We start from the raw sequence: 16,305 nt of genomic DNA, 5'->3' as shown, positions 1-16,305 counted from the left end.
ATATCCCTCACGGTTCGGCAGCATCACCTGGAATGATCGCGAAGCTCGTTACTCTCAAGCGAAGCTCGAACTTTATGGACTCTTCCGTGCCCTGAATGCGGTCAAGTTATGGATCATTGGCGTTAAGAATCTTACGGTTGAGGTCGACGCTAAGTATATCAAGGGGATGATCAATAACCCTGACATCCACCCTAACGCGACACTCAATCGCTGGATAGCAGGCATACTGAACTTTGATTTCAAGCTACGCCACGTACCGGCTAAAGATCATGCACCAGCAGATGGACTATCACGACGACCACGAGCTAAAGAAGATCCACCAGCAGATGTAGAAGGGTATATTAGCGAAGCTGACGGTTTTATGTTCGTCATACAGGATCAATCTCTTCCGCCGCCACAATCATGGCGGCAAAACCTCGATATCCCAACCCCTTCGATCTTTTCAACGACACTCCCAGCCGACACGACAACCATTCCCCGAATAAAGCAAGACCTTGAACAGGACCAAAGGATGATCGACGTCGAAGAATTCCTGCGAACTCACCAGTTACCCAAGAAGATATCGACTCCAGTACTCAAGACACGGTTCCTCCGAACGGTCCTCGACTTTTTCATTCGCGAAGGCAAACTCTGGAAGAAGTCAATAGACGGCAAGCATCGGATCTACGTACCTTATGGACGACGACTCGAACTCTTACGGCAAGTACATGACGAGCTAGGACACAAAGGAAAGTTCGTAGTCCGAACGCGGTTACTGGAACGATTCTGGTGGCCAGGACTCGACAGAGACGTGAAATGGTACCTCAATACCTGCCACGAATGCCAAGTTCGCTCCATGGCCAAGTACTTTATTCCACCAACACCAACAATCCCCGCCGGCCTATTCCACCGCGTCCACATCGACACCATGCGCCTCCCCAAGTACAATCAGTATGAACACCTCGTACATGCGCGCTGTTCGCTTACGGGATGGCCTGAATGGCGGCCTCTTCGAAAGGAGACGGCGAGAGCAATAGGATCGTTCATATTCGAGGAAATCCTCTGCAGATGGGGAGCTATCTCCGAGATCGTTACTGACAATGGCACACCTTATGTCGCAGCTCTCGACTGGCTCGCCAAACGCTACGGCATCAACCACATCCGGATATCGCCATACAACTCCAAATCGAACGGCCTCGTTGAACGAAGACATCGGGATGTACGGGAAGCGTTAGCTAAGATGACGAAGCACAACGAACGGAAATGGCTGGACGTCGCACCAGCGGTATTTTGGGCAGAACGAGTAACGATCAACAAAGCAACAGGCTACTCGCCGTACTACATGGTTCATGGGACGGAACCAATCCTCCCACTAGATGTACACGAAGCTACTCACCTTGTTCCCTTACCCTCGCAGGATCTTACTACCAACGAACTCCTTGCTCACCGGGCACGACAGCTACAAAAACGACCCGCCGACATCGAATTAATGAAGCAACGAGTCCTCAAAGCTCGCCTTCGAAGCGTCCAAGAATTCGAGAAGAAGTACGCCGAAGTAATCCGGACATTCAAGTTCAAACCAGGCGATCTCGTCCTCGTCCGAGACGCCGCGCGCGACAAAGACTTGTCGGGAAAATATCGCGCTAGATACTTCGGACCATTGCGCGTCGTTCGCCAAAAAGCAGCCGGCACCTACGAGCTCATGGAACTAGACGGCACCGTTTCCAAACATCGCTACTCCACCAATCGCCTCGTTCCCTACTTTCCACGCAACCCAGATCAATTACCTACCCCCATTCCATCCACCGACGAACTTGATTAATTCGTAAAACCCCTCTTCCCCTTTCCCTTTCTTTTTCTTCGCTCCCCTGTTCTCTCTCATCTACGTACTACATCATCCATCCACCTTTTCTCGCAATCTCTTCGTCTCTTCTCTCCAAACCCCACCTCATTACTTACAAATCAAAAACACCAAAACAATCATATTCTACATAACATAGATATAGTTGTATATGTGTTTCTCCTTGTTCGTACTGGATCCCTTTCTTAATCCTGCCCCCCCTCTTACCTTACATCCATCCTCTTACCCTTCCCTTCTCTTCCTAGGTCACCCCCGTGCCTTGACAGCCGGTATTACACCACGTCAAGACTCCTCTCGCACAAGATCGCGGTCCTTTCAAAACTATGGTCAGGCGCGACTCCGGGAATAACACCACCACCAGTTCACGATGAAGCTAGCCAGCTAGGCTTACGCATCAACGTCGAACGTTCCCAGCCCTCTTACTCGCCTCCACAACGACCGTACTCTTTTCCGAAAGCGACCGCAGCGCAGATCGAACCGACTGCAACCATCACGAGCAGTACCCGAGACGACGGTACTCCGGCTACCACCAAGGACCAGCACGTCGAAAACTGTAGACGTTACTGGTACAGTACCGCTGCCGTCGTCTTCAAACATCATATCCCTCCCTCCCTCCCTCTCACATCACTCGCGGCTCGCATCGCATCATCATATCACGCGAACGCGGTTAACGGGACAACAATGGGATGTTCACGGTATTACACGCTCACGACCACATCACGCATCGGTTCTATACGCGCACACTCCAAACGAGATGGAAGCTCGAACGCTGGTTGAACCTGGTGTTGACCACGGAGGGTCAACTTCTAAAGGACCCCGGGAGATGTAGGGTTGGCGATCCAACCAACGTCGGATATACGGTCTATTGTCAACGAAAGCACTGTACGTTTACTTCCCATTACGACGGCCGGAGCACTCGACACGAGCTGCTGCGCGCCGGCTAGATAAGTATCTGGGTGTCTTTCTTATGTATCCCTTACCTTACATTTACTTACTGAGGAATGCTGATTCCTCGTTTTAAATTACTACTAGCCTCGTGTATTGTTGTATATAAAGCTACGGTACTACGATCATAATAACACAGTTACCTCTCTGCGAGTCCGATTCCGAGTCCACTAGCGCACGCGGCGTTAGTAGGCCTTGTCTCTTTCCGTCCTCTCACGCGTCTCCTCCTCTACGACCTAACGACCTCGTTCCGTCTTTCGGAGCATCTCCCTCCACCCTCGCTTCCACGCTCGTAACCGGCGGCGTACCTACAATGTACATACAGATAGGGAACGCGTCTATGGCTGTTGCTCCCGGTAAGCCCCCCGCACGGACAGCGGTACCCATCGTGTCGAGAATGTCAATGTACTCGTCGTCGTCCGAGACTATTTGATGACCGTACGCGATCCTGATGGCGACGGCGGTGGTGAATCTACAAGCAGGGGCAGGTACTCAGCGCTGCGACCTAATGTGATGCTAACAAAGTCGAACCTAGCTAATAGCTGATTGTGGTTTCCTTCGTTCCTCATGAGCCCATGGACAAGGAGGTGGGCGTTGTGTAACTGCACGGGCTGGAACTGGAGACACGACTTCTGCATAAAGTACGCGTGGAAGAGCTTGCGGTGCTTCCTGAAGCGCTGACCGTACGACATGAAAACAACATCGGGGTCCCATCCCATCCTGCAGGGAAGCAGCATTTCGTGTTAGGAACAACTCAATTTTGATGATACAACAAGAACATACAAGTCGAAGACGAGGAACCTGGGCCTATCGCTGTAGAGTGCGCTCCGCTTTTCCAGAAGATCTATAGCCACTTGGTGGCTATCTAGAACGATGATAGACCGCCCAAGCACGGAGAGGTGGATCACATCACCTAAATCAAGATGAATCAAGATCATCACTGATTACAAAACTCGTCGCCAGAAAAGTAGCTTACCGTACTGCTTCGACCATTCATGGAATACAAGTTCTGGATTTTCTGAGGGAAACCGAAGTAGGTGGCCAATTATAGGGTCTGCTGGGGGACCCGGTGGAAGTGGTATCTTTCTGTTTGATTTGGTGAGATTCCAGGCTAGAAGTGGTATAGATGCTGCGAGAGAAGCGTAGAAGAGGAGACGGCTGTTGACGTCCATCTCTCTGAGTCGTTTGGGGTAGTGGGTATTGGGGGAAATAGGCCATTACTCTTGAGCGCTCCTCTCGTAACGGTACTTACCTTCCCCGTGGGACGAACCGAATAGGTCTTAGATCTTAGGGCCAATAAAATGCTGACGGCGAAAATTAGGTTTGGCCGTGATGGATTATTGTGAGAAAGAGGAGTAAGTAGAGGACCAGCGAACTAAGTACTGGTTGTCCACGCGATGGGGATCTTGCCTTTTATTTATCTAGTTAGTCTCGCAAACATGCGTGTCCGCTAAAGCTCTGCGCCTATCTATGTTTATTTACACTGTTCACGGGTGCGGCACTCTTTATCGATTCACCTTGGTCTGGGCACAGGCTTCAGTGCCTTCGAACTACACAGCTGGAGTTTTGCTGTGCCAGCCACGACGGGGTAACCTCAACCGTCTCCTTTTCCACTCTAGCCCTCGTTCATGGCTCCTTTTTCTGCGCTATTATCCCCCATTGTAGGTGCGAAGTCGTATTCGCTTGTGTGCATGCGAGGACTGGGAATGGGTGGTGTTCCCACCAAAAGCGAAGTGAGAAGGAACGAAACCGAACGCCACGTGACGAACGGAACGGAGAACGGAACGCAACCAAGCAGCGCCGCGTGCGACTGCTGGACTCGACTCAAACGCAACGCAACGGAGGAAAGGGGAAACTTCTTCTTCTTATTATTGTAGGTAGATATGTAGGTACTATATATACTTGTACTACATGTAACTAGACATGCAGAATGCGCATGTGTAAGTAAGTAATCTAGTACCTAACATAGAATGCGGCCGCAGCTGATGACGGACCGAAACAGGAAGTAAACGAAACGATAGTATACGTACAATAAACCATGAATCAAGGCTTGAACAGGGTGCCAACCCTACACCATATTACACGCTTGCATGATGGGCTTACCTCACCAATGCACATGATGAGTACGCGGCCTATAGCCTTTCGACTTTGGCCAGAAAGGGGGGAGAGACATCGTGGTCCCGCCGAGAGTTCGGAGAAGGGAAGGCCACGCACGTTGCTCTCTGCGTCCGTAGTCATGAACTTAGTGCTCGCTTCGCCTCTTCTCCTCTAAGCAGGAATCGGCAATCCTGGCATCGTATTCTCTGGTTCGATTTTCAGCCGGATGGCCAGCTATCCCGAGGGACGCCGAATCTACTTCTCTCGATGCCTGGATGGGGCGTGGAGCATCCACCCAGCATTCGAAAGATTGCCCCTTACCCACTAGGGGAAGTTCGTGGAAGCTTGCATTACCTAGTTCTATCTCATTTATTGGTGCTTCTCGGGGAATGGCGTCGCCAACCGTACGACCTACAATGCACGTCATGGGGAAGAAAAGACGATGTGGAGTTGTTGCGCCTCTGCCGCTGCCTGCATCCGTACAAAAGCTCCTACTCACGAGTCGTTCCGGGTGTGCGCGCCTTTCTCAATTAAGCCTCACAGTGTAACTTCTTCGTCCAGAATTCTTCAGCCTTGTACAAAAATTCAACTAGAAGCCGAGTTGTTCCACTATCATAGAGTTATGTGAAAGATCGCAGGTACAATTGATCGTCAAAAAACGTCCCATTCCCCACGAGAAGAACCAAGGAAGAATAACCAGTGGAGCAGGATGGCGTTTCAGTGCCTACGGGTTCGTAAATAGGATTAGACCTATACCGAGGGGACCTGAGCCCAGGCGGAATGATTGCATAGCTAGAGGGTTCGAAGTCATCGAATGTAAGTGACGTTTCTAGGTGGAATCTGACCCCGCTGCACCTTCTTCTATGGCTATATGGGCAATCTATATGTGCAGAGTTCCAAGTTATGTCTGTACGGATTGGAGGACTGGTCGGTCGTCAACGGATGAAATGTACCTCTGCGCAGTTGTTAATCTTTTTGTCATGAGCACGAACGAGGCTCGGGGGCACGTACGACCTCATGTAAAGGAGTTTTGTAGTTTCTTGATTGCGAGCTCTCAGAGTTTCTTCCTTTGAAATCGGGAACCTAAGAAGTATTCTTCGGTAAGAACAAGAAAACGACAGCCGGGGAATATTTCACTCTGCGCAGAAGATAAGTACCAGAACTTGATTGGCGACAGCGACGACTTGTAACTCATTCCTGATTGCGAACACGGCCAAGTTCACCTTCTTTCGAGTCCCGACGCCTATTGGAATCACTGTGAAGGACCGGCGGACCTCCACTTGATAAGGGAATTCTCACAGTCTATCCAACTTGGTTTCTTTTTCAGCAGGAGAGAAGCATTATGCCGCCTTTGTAAGTTCTTCCACTTCTCGTCACAGAGTCCAGCTGACGCCAACGTGAAAACGTCAACATCACCCTCTATGTGACCACCACGTCTACATATGAATACTGAGTTCAGAGACATATTTGCAGAGATGCGGAGCAGAAGAACGCAGGGAGGAATCAGCCGACGAAGTGGGGTTAGAAATATGTGTTGCATAGCATTATGCGAAGCTTGCGGAAGGGGCGCGGCCGGCATATTTTGTTCCACACCCGGGTTGCCAGGGAGTAAGCACCCTTCAATGTTCTTCAACCCAGCCCGATCGTACTTCAGTCCGTCCTCGAGACACGCGATGATCATACCGATAAGTTAATCGGAAGCGGGGGCCTACGCGATTGCTGTTGAGAATCAAGGGATTAATCTCTTCCTTCTATGATCTGCATGATAAAGTGGCCTGCATTCAATGCAGTATTAAAGTACCTTACCTGCGGTTGAAGTTGAGTGGAAGTAAGGACTCGGTGGAAGGAAGAAGGAAGCTACGTCGGATACGAATGTTTGGATCAACTTCCGCAGCGGCCAAACAACATCGGTGGGCGCTACTTCAACATAAGCCCTCCACCAATACCACGGCCAGTGTCATTGCCCGAACACCCCTTGGCTGTAGAGAACAGAATCGTCGTATAGGGCCGCAGTCCAATTTCCGTGCCTGGTTACTGCTCTCCATCGGAATCTAGCCCAGCGCCGACTATGGTCTGTTTCCTTCCACCGCTCTGAGCCCACCATAGAGTATAGAGGGCTCGACAACGGACAATCGCTTCCACAAGTCCATCACTGCTACGAATCCGAGTCCTCTCATCAGTGTTGATCTACTTCAAGCCTGGGATGTGAATGATGAAGCAGTGTCGGTTATATGGATGTTTTCACACAACAGGCAAGAGTCGCGAATGCCCTCCGGTTGCTGAAAAGAAGGAGAACGGAGAACGAACGACGAAGAAAGAGCAAGGGGAAGCAAGTAAATCATGGGTCCGGGTGAGGGAGAGCTTAGGGACTGCCCTGGGGCTTTGAATCGCTTTTCCGCCCTTGACTGCTGGCGTGGTAGACAGTGAGCAAGCACGACATCGATATCTTCAAGACAACTCGAATATACGAGCCCGGCCGAAGCCGATGTTTCATGGTTTACCAATGTTAAAGTGATGTAGGCAGACAGGTACTTTCCGGGAGCGAGGCGACAAGGTAAGCAGGGAAATAGTATCTACGTTCTGAGGATTTCCAGCACTCACGATATTCGATAGATCTATGCATGCAGTGCTCTACCATCCTCTTGCCGTCTGTGCTGTACATACTACATTCTACATTTGACCTCGGGATCCACTAGCACATCTCGAGCAGGTCCGCTCACAACGACGTAGGTCATAGAACGCTGCTGAGGACGGCTCCTGCGTTGATTTCTGGAACAGAGGCCCTTGAATGCGTGTGTGTGCAGCACGGCTTACTGGTGGCGCATTTTGGACGGTGTCGCGACGGTGAGTAACTCTTCGCTTGACTGATTTGACTTGATTCTAGAGCTTGACGTCTCTTTGTGCCCAGGACTTTGGGGCTCAGCTCGAGGCCCGAGGCTGATAGGCGCCTCTACGAGTCATTGATTACCTCCAGAAAACACTTTAGATGCGGTAGAAAGGCTAGTCTCTCCCGGACAACTCATTGTCGGTGATTGCTTGTCCAACGGCGGGCAATGGCCTCGGTATATTATATTACCACATGCAGTAAGTGGCCAATTGCCACTGGCCAGCCGCGGAGTTGAATTCCACAGTGGCAGAGTTCGTTTGTCCATCCCAGGTCGTCCTCGAAGCCACTTTCCCGTCCTCTCCCTCCTTCGCCCACCCACCATCATATTCCACAATACCCGTGCCCCAGAACATGGCTGCAAGCAACAGAGATTTGCTCCCTCTTGCATCTTCCCCGGTGCCTTCGCTGCCACAGACACCAGCCTCACCAGCGGTGCTCCCCACAGACGTATGGTGCAACGTCCTCTCGCATCTCCCACCCACCGAAGTCATGCGCGTCCGGCGCGTCAACTCCCTGTTCTACGCCGTCGCGCTCGACCACCGGTTCCACCACCTCCAGATCGCGGGCATCGCCGACGACGAGACGCACAAATTCGACGCGCTGGTGCGGTTCGTCGGCGCTGCGATGTAAGTACTCCGCGCGTAAGGCCCGTTGTTGTTGCGCACGCTCACTAACGCGAGAATGTGTACTTTGTACTTGGTTTTGGCAGGTCCCCCGAGCTCGCGGGGCGCATCAGACACATCACGGTCTGCATGGACCAGCTGGAGATGCTGCACACGTTCTACGCGTGCACCGATATGGGCGCCACATCCGCCGGCAACGTCGCGATCCCCTTCGACCGCACGCGCGCGCAGGAGCTCGCCTATGCTTTGTTCTGCGTCGTCGAGCGCGCGCGGGCACTCAGCAAAGTCCGGCTCGTCCTCTGCGGGACGGCGAATCGCTACGACCGCTTCGAGCGCAGATTCACGCAGGGGCTTTGGCACCGCGTGCCCCGCCCGCAATCTGTTATTGCGCTGGAGCTCGAAGTGGACGTCACGAAGCTCGAGGTGCTGCTGGACCTCGCACCCCATGTCGCCGCGCCGTGCGTGAAGGAGCTGTCGATCGTGGTTGTGCGGTATTGGCGCCGCTTCCCGCGCAAGAAGGTCGACTTCAGGAGGATCCACGCGCTGTTCGCGACGCTCGGTCCCGCATTGGAGACATTGACGTTCAGATCCACGATCAAGCGCCTCACGACGTCTGCGTTTGCCAACGATGGTGAGTCGCGCTTGCGATTCTGCGGGGGGGCACAGCGCCGATTCTGACCGTCGAGATAGTCGTCATGCCTGCGCTGCGCACGCTCGCGCTCGACGTGCGGTTCGGGGATCTCAAGCCAGTCGCGTCCATCAACGCCAACTACCCCGCGCTCACGGAGCTGTCGCTGCATGTGTGGATGCCCGCGACGACGGAAGTGGGCGCCCCGTGGTTCAGCTTCCTGCACCTCCCGACCCTGCGCATCCTGCGCGTGGAGCTCCAGGCGACCGCCCACGCCGCCCAAGCTGTACAAGCTGCACAGGCCGACACGGTGTGGGGCGGGACGCTGGACGCGCCGCGGCTGGCGGAGCTGCGCCTCGCCGGGTGCTTCACGCGCCGCGCGACGCCCAGGGACCTCGCGCGGGTGTGCGCCTTCTTCAGGAGCGCGAGCGTGCGGGTTTTGGATATGGAAGTCGCGGAGATTGACGATGCGGCCATCGATGTGCTCGCTGCGGCGTTCCCTGCTGTGCGCGCCCTCCGCGTACGGGCGCTGAGGCGCAGGGGCAGGGTGAGTCTCTTTCTTGTCCTCTTTCTCGTCATCTTGCTCTTGCTCTTGCTCTGTGTGTCTTTACGAGGATGCTGCGTACTGACCCTTACTTTTTCCTTTCCCTTTGCATCTGCTTTTTCCTTTGCATCTGCATTTTCCTTTGCATCTGCCTTTGCGCACAGGAGTGGCCGCACGAGCCCGCGCCAGCGCCGCTGCGCGAGTTCCACGCCGCGTGGGGGATGTACCTGTGCCGGGAGTACTTCCGCGCTGATCTGCGGTGCTGTGAGGCAAGGGTGGCGACTGTTTACTCAGAGGACTCGGACGCAGACTCGGGTTTGGACGCAAAATCGGGCTTGGACGCAAGATCGGACGCGGACCCAAACTCGGGCGCAAACTCGAGTTCGGGCTTGAGCTGTGTATACTAGTAGTGTAGTGTAGTGTGCGGGAATGACGGCGGTGACGAAGACGGTGACGAAGACGGTGGCGTGCCCGGGTTGCGTGGACAAGGTACACGGGACGTGGGGGACGTTGGGCGATTATGTGCGAGGGCTTTGACTTTACGTGTACATTACTTTAACTTTAACTTTATATGTACGATGCTTTGAGTATGTAGTCCCCTGATACAACTCGGATATTGGGTACAGTGCGAGTTTCTCTGGCCTTAATGCCAAATTGGGCAAATGGCGGGACTCGGCCCTCGAATACTCCTTGTTAACGGCGGGGTGGTGCGCCCCCTTGACTGGTAAAGAACAAAGAATCAAAATTCACTCCTACCTAATGAAGGGGACACAGCGGGGCTGTTCTGGGAGGATGTATGGAATATACTGAGTCATTGTCATAACCTGAATGTTTTGCTAATGTGTCGAGCTCAAACGAAACAAGTAAAGTGGGTTCTCAGCAGCCCAATGTTTGCAACTCCAATTATTCCAGGAAGATTAATAGCGCGATGTGTGCGGGTTGCAGCACCGACATGGTGTTCGGAGTCCAAAGGGTGTTCTGCGCCGTTCCCGATCTCTATTACCCAAAGCGGACCCTCGGAATAATGGTCGACCGCGCGGAGTTGTATCAGGGGACTCAAGACTGCGATGCTTTGTATCTATATCTACTAGCAGCTAACCCATGCTACGCACGGAGAAGGTCATTGATCATTGATCATACATCACAGCAAATAGATTGTGCTTGCATAATTACCAAAGTTGTACAAAATAAAATTATAATAAGCTAAAGTACTACTCAGAGGAAGTGTCGGATAATGAATTCAAAGGCCCCGTTATAGGCTTCATGCCACCAAAGAGACTGGAGCCAGTATCACCGGACAATCTGGCCTTTTTGCAAGGAGTCTCCAGGTCTTTCTCGTCGTCGTCGTCATCATCATCATCGTCAAACGAAAACTTGAGTCCTTGCTTGCGTTTGCGACAACTTCCCTCGAATGGAGATTTTCCTGTTGAAATCATTGAGCTGGCTATTGCAAGACTATCACACCATATCAAAAACCACATACCAGGTGTTTCAACGGGAATCTGCGAACACCCCAGGAAAACAACATGATCCACTTCAATGTAGAAGCGATCAGGAATGTTGTTTTTTTTGGTGTATCGCGAGAGAAAGCCGCCTAGGGTCACATAGGTGTTTGGCTTGGGAATGGGCTTTTTCGCGTAGCGGGGTGTGTCGGGAAACATGGCTTCAATAGGCATTGTGGACGGGTGACCCGTGTTGCGGTTGGCATGAGTGAACTGCACAGCGTTCACCTGGAAAGTGCCGCTATCTTTTGAGGGGATAATCGCTGCTCCCGAGACTGAGATCCAAGGCCGGTTACGAAGTTGCTGCTTAGTTGCTGACACACGAATGAGCTGCAACGATGATTTCAGGGAGCGGCCACATGTAGAACACCAGAAGTCGACGTACCCAGATGATGTCCCCAACAACATGATATTCCTCCGGTTTGATATCAAGGCTACCTAATTTTGCGCCTTTCTGAGTTTTGGCGATCTAATTTGGTACATCGTCAGTTCAATTGCATCACAAAATGAAGCTGACTGTTGTTGACGCACCGTCGAGCAAACTACATACTGCCCCATTGGATCGAAATGATCTCCTTTAGCATTGTAGTACCGCAGCTGCGCTACCAGCGTGACATGGGGAGCGAGATAGAATTGTGCATCAAAGACAAATGAGTTGGATTGTTTGGTGTCGTAAAAGCGAGGGTTTTCCAATACAGCAAGCCCAGTGATGGTGGCAGAAGCTTGAGAGGACATGGTGGACACGGAAGGTGAAGAGTTTGAAGCACGACTCAGATGTGCGCAGCGTCCGACCCGCAGCGGTTTTTATCGTTTGGAGAGGTTCTCGAATATTCGGTTGATTGCGATGAGACTGTCGTCATTGTTGAATGTGGTGAGCATCAGCGGAAACAGCGAGAAGGAGAGTGGAAATTTCGAGAATGTTGGCTAAATCGCCGGCGGTCATGGTCAGGAGCAAGCAGTGCTTGCGCCATATCAGGTAACAGCGCCAGACACGCTCTCCAACTCACTCGGTTCTCATCCAATGACTTGCACAATTGTATAGAAGATTCTATATGGAATGACAAAACAATACTCTAATCCATGAGAACTTCAGGATACACAATATTGATTGTTCGCGACTCCATGGCAGTTTCTGCAAGGAGAACCTTCACGCGATGCCGGGATGTGGCGCGGGAGAGGGCCACATAGAGTTGCCCATGCGAGAATACAGGTACTCGCAGATCCAGGCCGACAAATCTGACAGATTGTCCTTGAGCCTTGTTGATGGTCATTGCGAATGCAAGCCTCACAGGAAATTGACGCCGTTTGAGTGAAAACGCAAACTCGGCGTCCTTACCCGAGGGTGTGAGGGTAATTCGAGGGATGAACACAATCTCACCATGAAATTGCCCGCCAATCACTTGAGCCTCCAGTACGCGGTCTCCCGTGCGACGGACGATCATCCGAGAGCCATTGCACAGTCCGCGGTCAGGAGAGAGATTGCGAAGGAGGATGAGAGGGCATCCGGGTTTGATGGAGAGGATGCCCGGAGGAAGCCCTGGTGCCATCAGGGTGCGAAGGTACTCAATCGGGATCTCGTTCACCCGTTCCTCCTGCGAACCGTCTGCATTCTCGATGGAGTCAGCGCTCACGTACGTCCTCGTTACGCCAGCCATCTGTTCAAGTATGGCCTCATTTAGGTCATCAACGTCGGTATTGCGTGCCGCAAGGATCGTGCGCTCGAGAAAATACTCCGGCGGTGGGGTAACTCCATCAATTCCGGGATAAACGAAGTCAGTAAGGTCTTTGATGTCAGCACACCTCATGTCCTCGGGGATTGTGATGGTACCGTCCTCAGCAATCCCATGTCCATGCCCAACCTTCAGAAGCCATTGCGCGAACTCGGCCTCTTCAGCACCAGCATCAAGTCGCATGTTTTGACGCAGTCGGAGTACACGATCAACCTGCTCATCCCGAATGAACCGCCACAGGTATGATCGAGGTAAGGAAGCCGCAATGATTTTCTCCTGAGTACCTTTCGGAACTACTGGAAGTGTCTGCTGAAAATCGCCGCCAAACACCACTGTGATGCCACCAAATGGACGATCACAATTACAAATGTCGCGTAATGAGCGATCGAGGGCCTCGTGGGTGAAACGATGTTGCATCAAGGCCTCATCCCATAGGATCAGTCTTGTAACACGAAGGAGGCCGCCCAGGTGACTCTCCTTGTTGATTGAGCAGACAGAGCCGTCGGTCAAACCTTCAATGGGGATTTTGAAGCGCGAGTAAGCTGTACGGCCTCCAATCATGAGCAAAGCGGCGATGCCGGAAGAAGCAACGCAAAGGACAATCCATCCCTCGCTGCGTATACGATGGCAAAGTGTGTTGTAGATGAACGTTTTGCCCGTACCACCCGGTCCATCGAGAAAAAAAGTCCATCCGTGATCCTGCTCGACTGATTCCATGATGCAATCAAAGGCGACCCGCTGGTCGCCATTAAGCTGCTGGACTCGAGCCTCTGCTTGTAGCTGCTCCTGCTGACGGTTATAATTGAGCTGTTCGGCGATCAATGGGTTATCTGTGAGGCGAGCCCAGTCACCAGTCCAATGTGGCATTGTCTCGAAGTCGCGCATGTAAGGGGACACTCCTATTTTCCCCTTTTCCCCCTGTCCTGTCCCCTTCCTCCTCGTCCCTTTCCTCTTTCTTTCATTCCCTTTCCTTTCCTTTCGTCCCCTTTCCTTTCCGCTTCCCTTCCGTTCACCCCCTTCGCATCCGAGCCTCGTCCGGTGACTCCGAAGTCTTCCCGCGCTTCGGACGCCTCGGACTCGCTCGGACTCGCTCGGACTCGTAGATACACTTCGGGGCTCGTCCGGGCTACCTCTATCCTCCTTTCCCACTTCATTACTCCTTGTCCCCACTCCCCCAGGTCGCTGGCACGGCTCCTGTACATTCCCCTTCCACTTCATTATCACATGCCCCCTCGTACCTTGTGATATTTGTTCGTACCTGTGGCTGGTGTACTGTACAGTTACCCTTCATTCCTCCCACGCTACTACAGTATATACTTCGCTTCCTAGCATGGAGAATCCCCATCCTGTTCTCTTTGGATTCTCCCTCTGCTAGGTGAGCAGCTCTCTCATGTATTGTAGTTAGTCTTATTCATCTCTTTGGATTCTCCCTCTGCTAGGCTTGCACTGTGCGGCCATCTTGAGGTTGCCCTTACAGCGCAGGGAACAGCCGGACTGCTGGAGAATACGGTCAAGGAGGTAGAGGCCATAATCATAAACCTCTTCCTCAGATGCATTCGCCCGTCCAGCCAGAAGCAACCGGTGGCGCAGGTCATCACATATGTCGTGTTGAAATTCATCCCAAAGGCATTCTGGCTGAGTCGGATGGCAGAATAGAAGGAGAGTGGCAAATAGATGTCGAAGCCGAGTTCCAGTTTGCATCACTGCCGCCTCTCGTAGACATGCCCTCCATCCGCCATCGTCCTCCAACAACCCACGCGCAAGACAGGCATCGCGGAAGTTCGGATAAATGATTCCTTCAAATGTTCGAAGGTCTTCAAATGACCTAGGGCCCTTAACAACTGTCAGAAGAGTCCGAAGGTAAAACCGTTCACCGGCAGAAGGCGAGACGAAGTACATGCAACCAATCGCATGGGGGATACCACAGCCCGATTGGGGATCATTGCAGGTCTGAGCTCTAAGCAGCTCAGATCGTTGCAATTCCCAGCGTTTGGCTCGTACTTTCCACACAAAATGCTCTGGAAACTCCTGGTAGGTGTACTTCTGTGCTTCCGCCCCTCGCAGTCCAGGGTCTCGATTGGCAGCAAAAAACTCAGTCAGAGTTGTGCGCTCCTGTGCCGCACGCTCCATCACTGCAGCGACATCCTCGTTCGGATCGTACGTGACCATGTGCTGTCCAGGGAGATGAACCTGGAGGCGAACAACATTTGGCTTCTGTTCATGGATGCTGAAGTGCAGCAGACGCCAAACTGCCTCAGACGCAGCGATGTATCGGCCCTCGATATAAGTCTTGATCTCGTCATTTTCAATTTCAATGGTAGCTCGATCCCCGCCTTTGTGGATGTACTTGAATGGGTATTTGACTGAGCGCAGCATTACAGCACACTCGACATTGATGTGGCAGTCGAACTTAGCTGAGAGGTAAGGGCAGTGCGGGACGATCCAACAATTGTTGACAGGGATCTGATTGTGCCCATCGTTGCGGCGCCGATAAAGGGGAAAGCCATCCTCGTCCATGCGCATAAACGGTTGAAACGCCTTAGGATAAAACTTGGTGCACCGACCATTCTCCATGCACGGCGCACTTGGGTTATGTGGGCCACACGGACCATGGACCATGCATTTGCGGACCGTTGCGAAGAGCTTTGGCTGTGTGACGGGATCGGGCCACTCCGCAGATATGCACGAATCAATGTCTTCCGGAGTGAGGAGCTTATTGTGGTTGGCCAGAAATATGAGGATGTGCATGTGCGGGAGACCGCGTTTTTGGAATTCGATGGTATGAACGTGGGCTACAGTCTTGCCAAATATGCCGTTGCTTTGAATCTCCTCCAATATCGCCCGCTTCTTCAACTGAAAGACACGTGCTACCAAATCAGGTCGGTCGTAAGCCGTCTGACTGGGTAACAGCTCACGCCGGATCTCTTCCCATTCTGGATTTGCGGTGACCGTCATGAAGATGTCGACCTTGCGAAAGCGCCGTGCGATGGCCATGGCATCCTGGAAACGTTGCTGCATGTGTCGCGGACCACCAATGTATGAAGAGGGCAGGATATAGCGCTTCCCTAGCTGGGTCAGATCAGGGTCAGCCTCTTCTCGGACCGCGTCTTCCAGCCCACTGTAAAGAGAAGCTCGAATATCGTCTTGATTTTTGGCAAGGAAACGAAGCCGGGCCTGGTCAGCGCTTGCCCACATGTCTACCAACCATTGCTGGAATAGACGTCCTCCTCGCAGAAGCGTTGAATATTGTCCAGGGCAAACCTGCATGCGGTATGCGGCGAAGCGTGTCTGTGAGATGCGGGAGCGGAGAGATGCACCAGTAGTACGATCAACCATGCGGAGTTCTTCTTGCCACCCAGGCTCACCGAACGGGAACAGCAGGACATAGTGAAGCGGGGAGTATGCAGGGTGGCCCTCATGAATGCAATAGAGGCATGGCCCGTTTACGGCTCGCCTTCGTAAGATGATGTCGCGGTAATCAGTGGTGGTGCCATCGCCGGGTAAGACCA

The 16,305-nt window shown here is 52.5% G+C and overlaps 4 protein-coding genes across 4 annotated transcripts; 2 read left to right on the top strand and 2 right to left on the bottom strand.

Annotated features, from left to right (window-relative positions):
- Nucleotides 1-2,896: 2,896 nt before the first annotated feature.
- Nucleotides 2,897-3,957, bottom strand: PC9H_009237 (uncharacterized protein; the record flags this gene model as incomplete). The annotated part of the gene is made up of 5 exons (XM_036778744.1): nt 2,897-2,955; nt 3,109-3,257; nt 3,317-3,505; nt 3,569-3,698; nt 3,762-3,957. The coding sequence occupies 5 exons, from the start codon at nt 3,955-3,957 to the stop codon at nt 2,897-2,899; spliced, it is 723 nt and encodes a 240-aa protein (XP_036628133.1).
- Nucleotides 3,958-7,091: 3,134 nt separating this feature from the next.
- On the top strand, nt 7,092-9,979 carry PC9H_009236 (uncharacterized protein; the record flags this gene model as incomplete). Its single annotated transcript, XM_036778743.1, has 8 exons — nt 7,092-7,215; nt 7,613-7,726; nt 7,857-7,966; nt 8,118-8,395; nt 8,479-9,023; nt 9,083-9,567; nt 9,729-9,823; nt 9,874-9,979. 8 exons carry the CDS (start codon nt 7,092-7,094, stop codon nt 9,977-9,979), a joined length of 1,857 nt encoding a protein of 618 aa, XP_036628132.1.
- Nucleotides 9,980-10,775: 796 nt separating this feature from the next.
- Nucleotides 10,776-11,801, bottom strand: PC9H_009235 (uncharacterized protein; the record flags this gene model as incomplete). Its single annotated transcript, XM_036778742.1, has 4 exons — nt 10,776-10,987; nt 11,048-11,396; nt 11,452-11,535; nt 11,598-11,801. 4 exons carry the CDS (start codon nt 11,799-11,801, stop codon nt 10,776-10,778), a joined length of 849 nt encoding a protein of 282 aa, XP_036628131.1.
- Nucleotides 11,802-12,916: 1,115 nt separating this feature from the next.
- Nucleotides 12,917-13,681, top strand: PC9H_009234 (uncharacterized protein; the record flags this gene model as incomplete). Its single annotated transcript, XM_036778741.1, has 2 exons — nt 12,917-13,036; nt 13,577-13,681. Coding segments are annotated over 2 exons (225 nt in total), but the record flags the coding sequence as incomplete, so codon positions are not given.
- Nucleotides 13,682-16,305: the final 2,624 nt, after the last annotated feature.

The sequence above is a fragment of the Pleurotus ostreatus genome (genome assembly GCF_014466165.1).
Source record: "Pleurotus ostreatus strain PC9 chromosome Unknown scaffold_7, whole genome shotgun sequence".
Lineage (NCBI taxonomy): Eukaryota > Fungi > Basidiomycota > Agaricomycetes > Agaricales > Pleurotaceae > Pleurotus > Pleurotus ostreatus.
This window is presented reverse-complemented; position numbering and strand designations above follow the sequence as displayed.